General features: G+C 34.5%; 1 protein-coding gene across 1 annotated transcript in view; it reads left to right on the forward strand.

Moving 5' to 3' along the window:
• The window catches only part of LOC120423917 (MOXD1 homolog 2-like), a 395,154-nt gene that overhangs the window by 175,546 nt on the left and 201,669 nt on the right, over nucleotides 1-17,939 (forward strand). Inside the window, 1 exon segment of the mRNA XM_039587898.2 lies at nucleotides 7,949-8,594. Within this exon segment, the coding sequence (XP_039443832.2) occupies nucleotides 8,301-8,594 (294 nt within the window). The 5' untranslated portion in view covers nucleotides 7,949-8,300.

Consider the following 17,939-nt stretch of genomic DNA (forward strand, 5'->3'; position numbering starts at 1 on the left):
TAATACAAATATTGCTGTGACAATTATTATTTAGAACATATTTTTCAGCGTTGACATTATTTTGTTTTTGAAATAAATATTTGACTTTTTCTAAGATATTTAATTTTGTCTATTTTTCCGTTATTTTTATCGTATTTTTTTAGATAAATTAAACTTTTTCAAACGTTTCTCATGTTTAAAATGCAACTTTGTGAGCCAGTCATACAAAATGTACATACATTTATTATTCAAAACAACAATCTTGACAAGAGGTTTGATAAAAGACCTGAAGTTTTATAAAAATATTGAAAAAATTGACAATGTGGGTAAATATTAAATATTTCATGAGAAAAATATGTCCACAAAAATTGGTTATAATCTCATTTATATGATATTTTGATAATGTGTAAAATTTTCATAAAAAAATACAATTAGGTTTTTTTTTCTTATTTTAGAATTATTTCTGAAGCAAAAGATAAAAATTAAAAATAATATTGAAAATTGCTTTAAGATAAGCCTTGAATATTTTTTAAAACTTTGAGTCTATTTTTGACCTGATGATATTTTATAAACTTTTTATTAAAAATTCAATGTTGAAACTTGTGTGAAATTTTCTGAAATTTTCTGATTTTTTCAACATAAATATTTTATAAGCTGAGCCTTTAATTTAAAAAAAAGTCTTAAAGTAATCACAAATAAATGGGTAATTCTCTACCAACTCACACGAAATCGGGAAAAGTTGCCCCGACTTTTTCTTCGATTTCGATTTCGATTGATCATGAATCCGAGGTCCGTTTTTGATATCTCGTGACGGAGGGGCGGTACGACCCCTTCCATTTTTGAACATGCGAAAAAGAGGAGTTTTTCAATACTTTGCAGCCTGAAACGGTGATGAGATAGAAATTTGGTGTCAAAGGGACTTTAATGTAAAATTAGACGCCCGATTTGATGGCATACTCAGAATTACGAAAAAACGTATTTTTCATCGAAAAAAAACACTAAAAAAGTTTTAAAAATTCTCCCATTTTCCGTTACTCGACTGTAAAAAATTTTGGAACATGTCATTTTATGGGAAATTTATTGTGCTTTTCGAATCTACATTGACCCAGAAGGATCATTTTTTCATTTAGAACAAAATCTTTCATTTTAAAATTTCGTGTTTTTTCTAACTTTGCAGGATTATTTTTTAGAGTGTAACAATGTTTTACAAAGTTGTAGAGCAGACAATTACAAAAATTTTGATATATAGACATAAGGGGTTTGCTTATAAACATCACGAGTTATCGCGATTCAACGAAAAAAAGTTTTGAAAAAGTTACTTTTTGCGTTTCTCTTTGTTTCGTCGTCCGTGTCTGTCGCGGGTGACCATGAACGGCCAAGATCGATGACGACCAACTTTTTCAAAACTTTTTTTCGTAAAATCGCGATAACTCGTAATGTTTATAAGCAAACCCCTTATGTCTATATATCAAAATTTTTGTTATTGCCTGCTTTACAACTTTGTAGAACATTGTTACACTCTAAAAAATAACTCTGCAAAGTTAAAAAAAATCACGAAATTTTAAAATGAAAAATTTTGTTCTAAATGAAAAATGACCCTTCTGGGTCAATGTAGATTCGAAAAGTACATTAAATTTCCCATAAAATGACATGTTCCAAAATTTTTTACAGTCGAGTAACGGAAAATGGGAGAATTTTTTAAACTTTTTTAGTGTTTTTTTTCGATGAAAAATACGTTTTTTCGTAATTCTGAGTACGCCATCAAATCGGACACCAAATTTCTATCTCATCACCGCTTCAGGCTGCAAATTATTGAAAAACACCTCTTTTTCGCATGTTCAAAAATGGAAGGGGTCGTACCGCCCCTCCGTCACGAGATATCAAAAAACGGACCTCGGATTCGTGATCAGGGACAAAAGTTACCCCTCACCAAAAAAGTTTCTGTATCATCCTTCTGACCAGCGTCCAAAAAAGCAAGAAAACGGATTATCATGCCGCTTGTAATTTATCAAATGTTCCGACAAAACGACGCAAAAGGCATATGTTTCTACGGGAAAAGAAAAACTTTTCCATCTGCCCAACGATCTGTGCGCTTTTCTTTGCCTCCTCGAATTGTCTTATTTTATGCCGATTGCCAAGCTCGGGATCTGCATCCTTGCTTCCAGGGTGGTGCTTTCTTCACTGAAGCGTGCATGCGAGCGAGAGCAGCGTGAAGGAAAGTATATCTTTCCGTGTTCCCGATTGCGACCCCGAGGGTCGTAAACCCCTCGGATCCGGAAAATGACGTAATGGAAGTTTTCCCCGAGTTTCCACTTGCTTGGGCGATTTCCATCACCTTGGGTGTGTGGGAGGTGGAGGATGGCGAAAACAAATATTTTTCTAATCTATTTTTATTATTCTGTGTTTCGATTCATCACCCCGCAGTAAAAGCAGGAAGGGTTGCCCGATTGGAAGAGTTTGTGAAAGAGAACACAATTTGTTAAATGGTGGTTAACAAGAACATAACTTGTTGAATATCATGAACAAATTTATTGACGTAGAAGTTTATTGAAGAATTATTATTGATAAATAATTCAAATCATGTTATCAGAACAAAACTTGTTATTTCCATGATTATTTTATAACAGAAATTGTTATTTCTACGTTATTTAGTTCGTTGTTTTTTAAATAAAAAGGTAAACTAAAGAATCTAACGCAATCATAGATAAAAATTGTTTTGATCTTTGATAACAAATTGTGTTTTAATTTGCTACATGTTTTTACTCGGGATCCCTAGCTGATACAGCACAATAATCCAAGGAAAGCGCAGTAGCTTCAACGACTTGACCTCGTTCCGGCGCGAATCATCCGGGCGGCCAAGCCCCCCCACCGGACCGGGAAATGCGAGCTCAGCCATCACATCGGACAAGGTTCCCTTGGTTCACTTGGCTCGTAGTGGCTCGGTGTCGTCTGCTGATGTGATCCTGGCCCTGATGGCCGTGTTTATATCACGCTGTGCCCCGGAAAGCTGTACGGTGTAGGAATAATATGTTTGATTAAATGGCCGTAAGTGAATTGCCCACGGCCATATCGTACTGCGATGGATCAGGATTGGATTTCGCAGAGTTTGTGACACTGAGAAAAATTCGTTTGATAGTTTCATAGGTTTTATTGTTTAATCTATTAAAAGAACATTTTATGTTATTTGTTTCAAATTTTTTAATGATTTTAATTTTTCATCTTCGTTTTTTTTGAAAAGCTATCAATTTTTTTAATCTTTTTACAACTATTTGACCTTTTATTAAACATTCAGTGTCCCCTTTCCGAATGTTTTTGCTTTCCATCAGGAGTGAGCCGTTCCGTTTCCGGCTCGGCCCGGAAGTGAGCACTACTGGACGGGACGTGAGGATTTGTACTTTTCCACTCACTCCTTCTCTCTCTCGCAACTCTGATATATGTTTGTTGAGCATAGTTTTGCGCGAACATACATATATGTGGCGAGTTTTTATGCAGCGGACGGATGTGGTTCAATGTCGGACGTCGTTGGCACGGCATTTAGAGAAGAAAGTTTTTTTTTGCTCCTTTCCTCCTTTTTATGACACTATTTTTGCTTCTTTGGATGCTGCAAGCTTATGGAAGTTGCTGGAATTAATTTCAGGATTATCGGAAAAGTGCTATGAGCGATGTGAGTCGAGAATTCTCCGCAAATTTTCTTGATTTGTTTTCTTCAACTTGTAATTTTTCCAGCAACGCAGTTTGCTTCTAAGCCTACGCAGAAACCCGGGGAAAAGTTGCTGACCTTGACAGTCACATGCCTTTGGGCAGACTTCTTGTAATTCAAGCAGCAGCTGATGGGGAGTTTGTTTTCTGGGTTTGACCGAGCGTAAAAATAGCTTGTAATATTGCGATAGATTAAATTCTTGGAAGGGAAGTCCCACACAGATTATGGTTGGGGGTGCTTTAACATGTTTTGGGATAACTTTATCTAGCAATGATGCAATTTGAATCAGTTCAGAGCATATTTTTTCCATAGTTATTTTATATTATTTGAATCAAATTGATTGAAATTTTGATAAAACTAACAAGCATTTTTTTTAAATGTCTGAAAGTTTATTTGATTTCTCATGAAGATATATTTTTTCCCTTTTGCATTGAGAAAAAAAGCGATCCCAGCATTGAAAATTGATAGTGATACATTCTTACTATTTCTATTGATTTGTTATACATTTCGTAGTTGATTTACTTTAAGTTAATAAAATATTTTTTTATGTTCTTAATCAATGATGAATTTGTCTTCAAAACATTTTGAGTATTTTTTAAATTTATTTGGATATATCAATAGGCTGATAAGGTGACAATTTTTGAATGTCTAATAAAGTCCAGACTTGATTTTCCGAAGGCCTCGGAAAAATTTTACTTTGGACAATGGAATCTTCGAATAATAGAATCACTAAAAAATGCTTATGTTGTTGTCTTATTTTTGATTGTCGAGCTTAAGTGTGACCCCGAAACATTGTTTTTTTTTAACTGTTATTATTTATCATTTTTTTTTACAAATTTTCTATAAGTTTATTACATATTTGGGTGATTTTTATACATTCCATGGCCAATAAGTTTTCAGAATCAATATTCATAACCCTGAGAATAGTTTAAAATTATGAGTTTGAAAATCAAAAATTTAAGCATCGTCTCAACCAGAGTAAATCGAGAGAACTGAATTATGATAAAAAAAAATCTAAAATAAAATAACAAAAAATTCAGGAGTGTTATGAAATATTGTAAGTTATGATACTATTTCAAACAATTTTCTAACCAAATTTGAGTATTCTAAGTGACTTTAAGAATCTAAAAGTTTCTTGCAATTTTTGTGCTTAATTAAATTATTTGGACCTCCGTGTAAGCACGAGAGCAAGCAGCAGTCAAGTGCTCAGTGCTCCATAGTTTTTTCGATTTTTTCGCCGTAAATTACCGTGATTATCCGCGAGTTTGCTCCTGCAGCATGCCAAAGGCCGGCCGTGGCCGTGGCAGTTCGAGTGCGGCCTCGAAAAACCCGCGAAGTTCGTCTACCGGCCGTGTGCAAAAAGGTAAACAAACCAACGCCGTGTCGACCGCCATCGCGCAGGGGAGCGTGAGCGCAGAAGGCATCGACAAAAAGTTACTACATCCCGGATATGTTCCGAGATCACCAGTGCGAACCCGTTCAGGTACTTCCGGTGCCACGACCAGTGGCACATCGACATCCGCCAACATTCCCATCAGGAACGAGTTCCAGATGCTGAGTGACGACGAAGAAAACAACAACAACAACACCGACGGTAGCAGCACTACCGACGACGACGATGACGATCGTCGTGCACGGAAAAAAGTGCCGACGCCAAAAACGAACAATTCTCCAAAGGACCGTAGACCACCTCCAATTTTTGTTTTGGACACGTTGGCGGACGATATTGACGAGTTGCTGGAAGGCCTCGGATATTGTCTGAAAATCGGTAAGTCGTCAGTGCAAGTCTACACATTTGACAACAAGAACTTCGACCTGGTTGTGGAGAAATTGAAGAGTAAAAACTTCAAGTTCTACACATTCGACCCCGTGCAGAAGACAGCCGTTAAGGTCGTCTTGCAGGGGTACCAAGACCGCCCGATCTCCGACCTCAAGAAGGACCTCTCGGGTGCCGGAATAACGCCGCGAGACATAAAAGTCCTCTCGCGGAAGACAACAGTCACAGGTACACACACACTGTACCTGTTGTACTTCGACCGCGGCACCGTCAAGATTCAAGACCTGCGGCGAACTAAGGCGTTGGACGGGTTTTGGGTAAACTGGCGGTTCTACTCAAAGAACCCGTCGGACGCAGCACAATGCCACCGTTGCCAGAAATTCGGCCACGGCTCGCGGAACTGCAACCTCCCGCCCCGCTGTGTGAAGTGCGGTGAAACACACCTCTCTGAGGCGTGTGCACTGCCGTGCAAGGCGGACCTGGGGGACAAGGCAGAGCAAACCAAGGCGCGCATCAAGTGCGCCAACTGTGGAGGTAACCATACCAGCAACTACCGTGGATGCAGTGCACGAAAAAATTACCTCGAGGAGCAGGAAAAGAGGAAGAAGAAAGCAGCAGCGTCCCACCCTCCTCAGCGAAGTACGAGCGTAACCGTGCCGGCTGCTGGGCAGCGTACGGTTCCCGCGGACAACTCAGCATTCCCCCCTGGCTGGGGGCGATCGTTTGCCAGCGTGGTTGCTGCCGGTAGCGGCAATGCGGCCCAGCAAGAAGTCACCGGGGAAGATCTCTTCACCCTGCCAGAGTTCTTTGCTCTCGCGGGGGAGATGATGTCGAGGTTTCGGACCTGCCGTAACAAGGCGGAGCAATTTCTAGCCCTTGGGGAGCTGATGATCAAGCACATCTACAAAGGATAAAATACTGTGATTTAGTTATAAGCTTTTTCTCTTTCTTTCCCCTTTCCTTTGCAATTTTAGCAAGTTTTTTTTTTATTTTTCTTGCTCTTGTTAGTGCTATAGTTATAGAAATAATTGTTCCAAAATGGATTATGATGCAACACACAGCTGAAAGGAACTCCAAAACTCTGTTATGAATTGCAAAAGAACTGATTGTATCTTGATTATTCACCAATAAATTAAATTATTTGAAAGTGTGAAATTTTAACAAAAGCTGTTATTTATGTTTCCCTTGAAAATTTCTCAATTATGTCATTCTTAACTTAACGTTTTCACAAATCAACTTTTTTTATTTAGATAAAACTTTGTCGATCAATTCCTTTGGCTTAGATAAGTCATTTTGCATCATTGGTTACAGATTTTGGGGATGTCTATAGAACAGTGCCTTGCAATTTTTCGAAAATCTGTGGATTTTCTGGTGTTTGCGGCAAAGTTGAAGGTTATGGATTTTTCCGAAAAAAAACATAAACACGGAACTAATTTCATTTTTTTACAAAAAAAAAAACGATTTTTACTAAATTTACCCCCTTTAATTTTTTTATATCTGTATAAGTGGACAAAAAGTGACAACTTATGAGCTGATAGGTATATCTGACGTTTTAATCTTCGCCAAGCTATGGTTTTAAAAAAAAATAAAATGAGTTTTTGAAAGTTTAAAAAATTAACCGTAAAACTTAAAAATGTAAAAATAAATTTTGGAATTAAAAAAACTTTCTGATTTTTTTGAAATGCACCGTTTTCGGGATAAAGCCATTTTTAAGCTAAGAGATTCACAATTTTGTCTATCTCTGATAGACTTAGTGTAGTAAATTGTAGATTGAATTTTGCACTTTATCAGAATTTTTTTTTAAATGGAGGTTCAATGACATGTAACATGAAATTGGTCAAAACATTAATGCCTTAAAATCTAATGATTTATGTTTGATTATTGATCAGAGAGCTATAAATTTTGGAATGCTTTGTTTATTTTTAAATTAAATAAAATGTTGCCTTATATGTTGTCCAGTCATTTGATCAAAAGTTTGAAATTGAAAAACTAAATACCTTTTGTTTAGCAAAAGATATTAGTAAAACGCTGTAATTCTTGGTTTAAATTTGACACTAGATTTTTTTGATAGATTTGCAATATTTCTATTATAAATAGATGATATAAATTATTGGTTCAATTGCTTGAATTTCAAAAAAAAAATGTTTCAAATTTCAGGTTTCTTCGATGAGTAGATTTTTATATGAATTAGTGGTTGTTTTTCGTGATTTTTTTTTCTAAACTTTGGTTAGTTAATAAGAGTATCATCAGTGTAAACAGATTTGTAAAAATAAATAAGTTTTTATTGTTTTTGCTGAAATTGTACTGAAGGAAGACCAATTTTGGAAAATTTCAAACAAATCAGTTTCGTTTTGGTTAAGTTTTAGTCTAACTTACTCAAAACATCAAAATTCCCACCTTTAATTTCACAACAATCCTTAGAAAATCCCAAATCCCAAATTCACCCAGTTTATTAAATTTTTCATCTCTGCTTTTCCTCTCCAAATTTCCAGGCACATCCACTAACCATCAAGCAAAAAACAACAGGACCACGTGGCGCGCAGGTGCTTAACCCAGTGGAAAATAGCGCGCTGCTCGGGCATCACGTTGCCGTACACGTGAGACAATTGTGAGGATTTCTGCTGAATACCATCGTCGTCTTTATTTTGGAGTTGGGGTTGGCGTTCTGAAAAAATGAAACCCCGAAGGAAGACTTGAAAAGTGAACCCGGGAGAGTGCGCGGGGAGGTTTGGAAGAAAAAGTGTTTTTCCGCGATTGGAATTTGGAAAAATAAGGAGGAAAACCTTAAAGCTCAGTTGTTGTGGTTGGGAGTGAGAAATTTAAGCGGAGGGAAAAAATTAAATCATGTCACGTGGCCAGGTGAGGTGTGGCCAAGCGCCACCAGGTGGTGTTCTTTACTCGATGGCGGTGGCCCTCGTGGTGCTGACCTCCAGCGCTGTGCTGGGGGCCCACTGGGACCACTCGGTGTTCCTCGATGGGGACTACCGGCTGCTGTGGAGCATCTCCGGCAGTGACATCACGTTCGAGGTGCAGGTCCGGACGCACGGCTACATCGGGCTGGGCTTCTCCAAGGACGGCACCATCTACGGGGCGGACATCGTCATCGGCTGGGTCGACGTGGGACAGGTGCACTTTCAGGTAAGAGACTTTTGAATATCCTGAAATATTTAAAGTATGACTCAAGCTGAATTCAGAAGAATTTCTTGCCAATCTGGTTACAACTAATAATCCAGCAAGGGTTTGGGCTCAACAGTTTGTTTTCCACCAAAAAATCCACAGCTTAAATCGCTGAACCTCGCCCCGAAAGGAAATAACAACTTGCCTCGAACAAACATAAAAATCTACTTTCTTTGCATAATTTGCCCATTCCTTGGCAAAACGAACCTGCCAAAATTAGACTCGAATAACTTGGAGGAAAAACTCCACCCACAGTTTCGCTCTTTTTCTCCAACTGACCTGCCAAACGATAAAAAACGATATGGACGTGAAAATCGTCCTCGATTTTTTGTGTGTTGTGGGCCCACAACCCAAAGTTGAAAGCAAACGAAATAAGCTAGTAATGTTCGGTGGGGTCGACCTTTGTAGTTCCAGCTGAAGGAGCGCGCCGCAGCCTTTTTCCCGAGATTTTCCCAAAGAAGCTCACACAAAAGTCGTCTGCAGTTGGGGCAGCAAAAAAAAGGAAAGAAAAACAAAACCAACGAAAATTGTCCGTAATTTCACTTTGGCGAGAAGGTTTTTCTTCTTTTTGCCGATTTTTTTTTTGTTTTTTGAAGGGAAAACCATTCGCCACTTGGAAAGACAATAAAACAAGCCATTTCTGGGATTGGCGGATTCGGGTTGGTCTTTTGACGGAATCGTCGTCGTCGTCGCTGGGTATGGCAATAAAATGGCCAGAAGGCGATGGAGCTGAACCGGACCGCACCACCGCGGGTGGTGGTACCACACCGGTGCTGCACGAATCGATCAGGGAAATTGCTTTTTCCGGCTGTTTGTTGAGCTTGTACGAGGTGGAGCAAAGTGGGGAGACTGCTGGAATTAAAGTCGCATTTTTCCCAGGATGTCTTGAATAATTCCAAAAAAAAAAACAAAATACAAAAATCAAAAAAACAAAAAAAACAAAAAAAACAAACAACAGAAAACAAAAAACAAAAAACAAAAAACAAAAAACAAAAAACAAAAAACAAAAAACAAAAAACAAAAAACAAAAAACAAAAAACAAAAAACAAAAAACAAAAAACAAAAAACAAAAAACAAAAAACAAAAAACAAAAAACAAAAAACAAAAAACAAAAAACAAAAAACAAAAAACAAAAAACAAAAAACAAAAAACAAAAAACAAAAAACAAAAAACAAAAAACAAAAAACAAAAAACAAAAAACAAAAAACAAAAAACAAAAAACAAAAAACAAAAAACAAAAAACAAAAAACAAAAAACAAAAAACAAAAAACAAAAAACAAAAAACAAAAACAAAAAACAAAAAACAAAAAACAAAAAACAAAAAACAAAAAACAAAAAACAAAAAACAAAAAACAAAAAACAAAAAACAAAAAACAAAAAACAAAAAAACAAAAAACAAAAAACAAAAAACAAAAAACAAAAAACAAAAAACAAAAAACAAAAAACAAAAAACAAAAAACAAAAAACAAAAAACAAAAAACAAAAAACAAAAAACAAAAAACAAAAAACAAAAAACAAAAAACAAAAAACAAAAAACAAAAAACAAAAAACAAAAAACAAAAAACAAAAAACAAAAAACAAAAAACAAAAAACAAAAAACAAAAAACAAAAAACAAAAAACAAAAAACAAAAAACAAAAAACAAAAAACAAAAAACAAAAAACAAAAAACAAAAAACAAAAAACAAAAAACAAAAAACAAAAAACAAAAAACAAAAAACAAAAAACAAAAAACAAAAAACAAAAAACAAAAAACAAAAAACAAAAAACAAAAAACAAAAAACAAAAAACAAAAAACAAAAAACAAAAAACAAAAAACAAAAAACAAAAAACAAAAAAACTAAAGATTCTAGAGATTTTACAGATTCTAGAGATTCTAGAGATTCTAGGGATTCTAGAGATTATAGAGATTATAGAGATTCTAGAGATTTTAGAGATTTCAGAGATTTTAGAGAATTCAGAGATTTTAGAGATTTTAGAGATTTTAGAGATTTTAGAGATTTTAGAGTTTTTAGAGATTTTAGAGATTTTAGAGTTTTTAGAGATTTTAGAGATTTTAGAGGTTTTAGAGATTTTAGAGATTTTAGAGATTTTAGAGATTTTAGAGATTTTAGAGATTTTAGAGATTTTAGAGATTTTAGAGATTTTAGAGATTTTAGAGATTTTAGAGATTTTAGAGATTTTAGAGATTTTAGAGATTTTAGAGATTTTAAAGATTTTAGAGATTTCAGAGATTTTAGAGATTTTAGAGATTTTAGAGATTTTAGAGATTTTAGAGATTTTAGAGATTTTAGAAATTTTAGAGTTTTTAGAAATTTCAGAGATTTTTGAGATTTTTGAGATTTTTGAGATTTTTGAGATTTTTGAGATTTTTGAGATTTTTTGAGATTTTTGAGATTTTTGAGATTTTTGAGATTTTAGAGATTTTAGAGATTTTAGAGATTTTAGAGATTTTAGAGATTTTAGAGATTTTAGAGTTTTTAGAGATTTTAGAGATTTTAGAGTTTTTAGAGATTTTAGAGATTTTAGAGGTTTTAGAGATTTTAGAGATTTTAGAGATTTTAGAGATTTTAGAGATTTTAGAGATTTTAGAGATTTTAGAGATTTTAAAGATTTTAGAGATTTTAGAGATTTTAGAGATTTTAGAGATTTTAGAGATTTTAGAGATTTTAAAGATTTTAGAGATTTCAGAGATTTTAGAGATTTTAGAGATTTTAGAGATTTTAGAGATTTTAGAGATTTTAGAGATTTTAGAAATTTTAGAGATTTTAGAGATTTTAGAAATTTCAGAGATTTTTGAGATTTTTGAGATTTTTGAGATTTTTGAGATTTTTGAGATTTTTGAGATTTTTTGAGATTTTTGAGATTTTTGAGATTTTTGAGATTTTTGAGATTTTTGAGATTTTTGAGATTTTTGAGATTTTAGAGATTTTAGAGATTTTAGAGATTTTAGAGATTTTAGAGATTTTAGAGATTTCAGAGATTCTAGAGATTCAAGAGATTCAAAAGTTTTGAAAAAAATCAAGAGATTCAAGAAATTTGATGGCTTTAACCCTCTACTGCCTAAATTTTTTTTCGAAGATTTTTATTTTTCCCATGTTTAGGAGGTCATTTTAAGTAAATTTTGTTCTACAAATTTCATTTTTTGAATTTTAATTTGCATTTGTTTAGTTTATGTTTATGTTTTTGTTTTTTTTGGTAGTATTTGGCATATTCTACCACCTCATATCATTAAATTTTGTCACTACACAGTCACTTTTGCATATGTTTGCTTGTTTTCACATTTGCTGCTTTAAAATGGCACCATTATCATTTAAAATGTTAAAAATGCGTAGAGGCATAGCCTGGAACACTAGACAAATCACTGCATACTTCTTTTTACTTAAAATATAGGAAATGTTAGTAAAAAACACCGATAAATTTTCTAAAAATTATAAGAGTTCTTCTTTCCAAAGCTTATTAATGATCAAAAATTGTTTGAAAAAATGGATTTTTGGCGATCTTTTAAATCAAAGCCCGTCTAATGGTGGGGTTGGGTTGAAGAGGGTTAAGAAATTCAAAGTGATTCGAGAGATTCAAGAGATTCAAGAGATTCAAGAGATTCAAGAGATTCAAGAGATTCAAGAGATTCAAAAAATTCAAGAGATTCAAAAAAATCAAGAGATTCAAGAGATTCAAAAGATTCAAGAGTTTCAAGAAATTCAAGAGATTCAAGAGATTCAAGCCTGTGTGGATCAATCGGACCGCGCACTGGACTCACAATCCAGAGGTCGCCGGTTCGAATCCCGAGGCAGACGCAAAAATTCTAAGTGTTAATATAGGTATTCGGTGCCCTCTCCCCGTGCCATACCTTCACACTTAGGAGACCCGGGAGGCGGATTCTTGTCGCAAAAAGATCCTGTGGATCCGTTGACGAAACTGCAAGGTTTAAGAGGGCCACATTATAAGGTGTTACGTCGATTCCGTTTTAAGAGATTCAAAAAATTCAAGAGATTCAAAAAATTCAAGAGATTCAAGAGATTCAAGAGATTCAAAAGATTCAAGAGATTCTAGAGATTCAAAAAATTCAAGAGATTCAAGAGACTCAAGAGATTCAAGAGATTCAAGAGATTCAAGAGATTCAAGAGATTCAAAAAATTCAAGAGATTCAAAAAATTCAAGAGATTCAAGAGATTCAAAAGATTCAAGAGATTCAAGAGATTCAAGAGATTCAAAAAATTCAAGAGATTCAAAAAATTCAAGAGATTCAAGAGATTCAAAAGATTCAAGAGATTCAAGAGATTCAAGAGATTCAAGAGATTCAAGATATTCAAATGAGCCAAGAGATTCAACAAATTTGAGGGATTGAAGAAATTTTTAGTGATTCAAGTTTCAAGAAATTTTGAGAGATTTTAGTATTCATAGGAATTCATTCAAGAGATTCAAGGCCAAGTAAGATATTAAAGAGATTTAAGAGATTCAAGTGGCTCAAAAGATTTAAGTGATTCAAGAGTTTCATGAAATTTGAGTGATTTAAGAGATTCAAGAGTTACAAGGGCTTCTGGAGATTCTACAATTTAATAGCTAAACTTTAACCTTTAAACCACCCAACAAAACTTAGTTTTATCAAACCAATTACTCTTCCCAAATTGACACAAAGAATTCCACACACAACACCAAACCGGGTTCGCCCGGGTTGAACTTTTGGCTCAAATTTCCCGAACCCATGAACTTCAAACAATGAAACAATTTATTTTCGCAAAACGACACAACACAGCAGTGCGCGTCTGATCCTGGATCGCTGATAAGAGCTTTGCTGGAAAATCGTTCCAATTCAGTCAGCCAAGCCCCAATCCCCCCAGTTACTTCACTTCCCAGAACTCACCCAAGACTTTACTCACAGCGGAAAACAAACGGCAGCAAGAGAAAAAAAAAATCCAGAGCATATAATCTCTTTATCGCACCATCAGGCGCGCTTAAATACACAAGTTTAATGCTTGCCGACGACGACGACGAGTTGCAAGTCCAAGAGCAGCCACCAGGACACGTTGAACTCCGGGAAACAAGAGCAGACTGGGTCTCGTCTGGAAATGGATGGCTTTAAAACGGTTTGCTGCAGCAGCAGCAGAGCGGTTTCAGGGCAAGGAAGAAAGAAGAAAAAAATGATGAGAGGGTTTAGGTTGATATTATTTATTGAAATTTATTACTGCATTAAATCTATCAGAAGCATAGGATCTCGGAAGCGTGAAGTAACCGGCGATGCTGCAAACTTTAGTTGCATGCATTTCAACGTGAACAAAGAATATTTGAAATTTATTTCAAATTGTGAAGCTTTTTTCAAAACCTGAAAAAGTCCCTGGTGGGAATCCATCAGTGTCATAATTCCCCGCTTCAAAAGCTTCAACCCCAGGACGCTTTTGTTCTATGTCGATTCAATGTCCCCAACTGGGACCCGTCTAATAGAATCATAGCTCAGCGGTTTTCCCATTCATCCAGCCGCAGTTGAGGTACTCCGAGCTTCACCTAGGAACAGAGACCAGAACCTCGCCAGTCCCAGATGGATTCGCCGATTGAATATTTATGGCTGCCGGGCAAGAGTTTTGTTTTTGTTTTATCTGTGCGGTTAGTTTTCCGGTGTGACTTTGATGATTTGCAGGACCCCGGGGTTTCCGGTTAGGCTAGACTGGGCTTGGCGTGGGTTTTCAATAGTTTATGGAAATATTCGTCGTGAAGGTTCATTCCAAAATGTAAATAAATTTGAAACTACTTTAAAATAATGTGCAGAACCAACTTTTTGTCCAACAAATTTATTTAAAAAAATTAGCTGTCTTTAATGAATTTAAATTTATTACGGTAGCGTAAATGAAAAAAAAAAACCAAAAAAGTGTCAAAGAATTGGATAAAAAAGCAGTCAAAAAAAGTGCTAACTTAAAGTAAAACACATTCACAATTAATTTTCTAAACTATGATTATAAACATAAATGCAAGAGAAAATAAGAACAGCTATTGAACAATTTAAGAACATCATTTTGGTTAAAGTTGTAGTAAGTTGATCATTGAGGGTTCACTCAAACTTCACGTAAGCCATTTTGCATCATTGATTTTTTCATAAAAGTCTTCATAGAACTTTGGGGGCTGTCCATAGAAAAGTGCTATGCGAATATTCGGAAATCTGCCATCATGGGAAAAGATTTTTTGGTCGATTTGTTGTCTTCGACAAAGTTGTAGAAGTATTTGCAAAAAAGGTACACACAAAAAATAAACATAACTTTTAATTACAAAAAAACGATTTAGACAAAATTTATCCCTTTTGATTTGTTTTTCCATTTTTAATGTTCTTTAAGAGCGAGTCCAAGAAAAGGGCATACCCCTTTGTATGGGACGTCGTTTGGACCTCACCAATCTGCTTGAAATTTTCAGGGGTTGTTTGTACAAATAAAAATAGCATCTGGCCAAAATATGAGCACTCTAGGTCAACGGGAAGTGGGGCAAATCGGGACACAAAGTTTGAAGGTTCAAAAACGACAAAAATCTTAAAAAGGCTATAACTTTGGCAAAATTCAATTTAATTTCAAAATTCAAAATGCATCTGAAAATGGGATCTAAGGGGTTCTCCGAGCAAAAATTTACTCAAATTAAAAGTGTCTATTTAATATGTTAAACTGCCTTACCCAAAGCATTGTCAGTCTCAGATGGTAGTCCCAGATGTCCCCTACAAGCTGCAGGTCGAACCGAGTTGATATCTGGATGGAACACTTTTTATTTGAGTTAGAAAATTATGCTATTTTTTCAATAAAATGCCAATAACTCCCTTTAGATTTAAACAATCGGGATGCTCTACCCTGCATTTTGTTGCATTTTTGAGCCCTTTCAGATGCATTTTGAATTTTGAAATTTAATTGAATTTTGCCAAAGTTATAGCCTTTTTAAGATTTTTGACGTTTTTGAACCTTCAAACTTTGTGTCCCGATCTACCCCACTTCCCGTTGACTTAGAGTGCTCATATTTTGGCCAGAAGCTAGTTTTATATGTACAAACAACCCCTGAAAATTTCAGGCAGATTGGTGTGGTCGATGCGAGATGGGTATGCTTTGCTCGTGGACTCGATCTTAATGGAAAAAGGCTAAAATTTTAAGCTTCAGAAACGTTTTGTTTTTCGCCAAGTTGTGAAATTAAAAAAAATGAAAGGTATCAAAATGCACGTTTATTTTTGAAAGGCTCGTTAATAAAGACAACTAACGAACTAAAAAACTCACTTGAAAAGAATCCAAAAATTTGTTAAACTAAACTTGGAATCGAAATGTAATTTTGTGTTTTTTAGATAAATTGTAGCATTTTTAAGTTAAAGCCATTTTCATTTTTAAATTTTTAAAAGCCTTCTTTTATTTTTTTAAATAATGTACATCTTTGTCCATATATGAAAAACATAAATTTGAAAACTGAGATTTGTTTGGATATTTTTGGTCCAACCGTGGGATACTGAGATATATATGGCTTGTGAAAAAAATACGAAATAGTAGTTTATGCAACAAGTAGCAAAAATAAAAGTAGCAACGAGGTTCACCGAGTTGGATAAATACGACGAGTGCTGATAAAATCAACTTTTGCAACGAGTTCCAACATTTTTTTGCAATTCCGAAAAACACCCTTTGAGTGAAATTCCAAGTCATAAGGTCATGTATTTTGTCAATAAATCGTTTAAATCAAAAAAAATGTTGAAAAGTATTACTTTTCGCAACAAGTGCTTAAAAGTTCAACTTTTCAGCACTCATTTCAGTGCTGAAAAGTAGAACTTTTCAGCATTTATTTTGAAAAGTATTGCTATTCGATTCTGTTATTTTTGGTACAGAAAAGTAGGCTATTTCGTCGTTCAAGAATGTCAAGAAAAGTAAGTAGTTTCACGACGGAATTGCAAAAATTACGTTTTTGCAATTCCGTCGTGAAACTACTTACTTTTCCTGTCATTCTTGAACGACAAAATAGCCTACTTTTCTGCACCAAAAATAACAGAATCGAATAGCAACACTTTTTAAAATTAATGCTGAAAAGTTCTACTTTTCAGCACTGAAATGGGTGCTGAAAAGTTGAACTTTTCAGCACTTGTTTCGAAAAGTAACACTTTTCAATTTTTTTTTGATTTAAACGATTTATTGACAAAATACATGAAAATTTGACTTAAAATTTCACTCAATTGGTGTTTTTCGGAATTGCAAAAAATGTTGTATGGAACTCGTTGCAAAACTTGATTTTTTCAGCACTCTTCGTATTTATCCAACTCGGTGAACCTCGTTGGATAAATGTACGACTCGTGCTGAAAAAATCCTCTTTTTGAAACTTGTTGCATAATAGTAGTTTATGCAACAAGTTGCAAAAAGAGGATTTTTTCAGCACGAGTCGTACATTTATCCAACGAGGTTCACCGAGTTGGATAAATACGACGAGTGTTGAAAAAATCAAGTTTTGCAACGAGTTCCATACAACATTTTTTGCAATTCCGAAAAACACCCATTGAGTGAAATTTTAAGTCAAATTTTCATGTATTTTTCCAATAAATCGTTTAAATAAAAAAAATGTTGAAAAGTTTTACTTTTCGAAACAAGTGCTGAAAAGTTCAACTTTTCAGCACTCATTTCAGTGCTGAAAAGTAGAACTTTTCAGCATTTATTTTGAAAAGTATTGCTATTCGATTCTGTTATTTTTGGTAGGAAAAAGTAGGCCGTTTCAGTTCTTTAGAAGGACAGGAAAAGTTGACAGTTTCACAGCGGAATTGCAAAAACTACTATTTTGCAATTCCACTGTGAAACTGTAATCTTTTCCTGTCCTTCTGGAGAAACGAAACGGCCTACTTTTCCCTACCAAAAATAACAGAATGGAAAATTAATACCTTTCAATAACAGTGCTGAAAAGTTCTACTTGTCAGCACTGAAATGGGTGCTGAAAAGTTTAACTTTTCAACACTTGTTTCGAAAAGTAACATTTTTCAATATTTTTTTGTTTTGAACGCTATATTTACTTACTACATGGATGATTGAAAAGTGAAACTCGTGTGAAATTTTCTCAACCTTTTTAATTTTTTTGTTATTATTTTTCAAATCACTGCTAAGATCTTTAAAGGGCTTCAATCTAATTATAGAGAAATTTATATTAATTTTCCAATGATATTTTTAACAAAGAATTTTGTTTCTTTCTAAATGTTTCAATTTATAAAAATTTTAAGTGGATTTTCACATTATCAAATCAGATTTGATTTCAAAAAATATTGTTCTTGGTTTTAATTTAATTGATATCTATCAAGTCATATGACTTACAGACTTTTAATTAATCTTCAA

Source organism: Culex pipiens, chromosome 2 (assembly GCF_016801865.2).
Source record: "Culex pipiens pallens isolate TS chromosome 2, TS_CPP_V2, whole genome shotgun sequence".
NCBI classification, from domain to species: domain Eukaryota; kingdom Metazoa; phylum Arthropoda; class Insecta; order Diptera; family Culicidae; genus Culex; species Culex pipiens.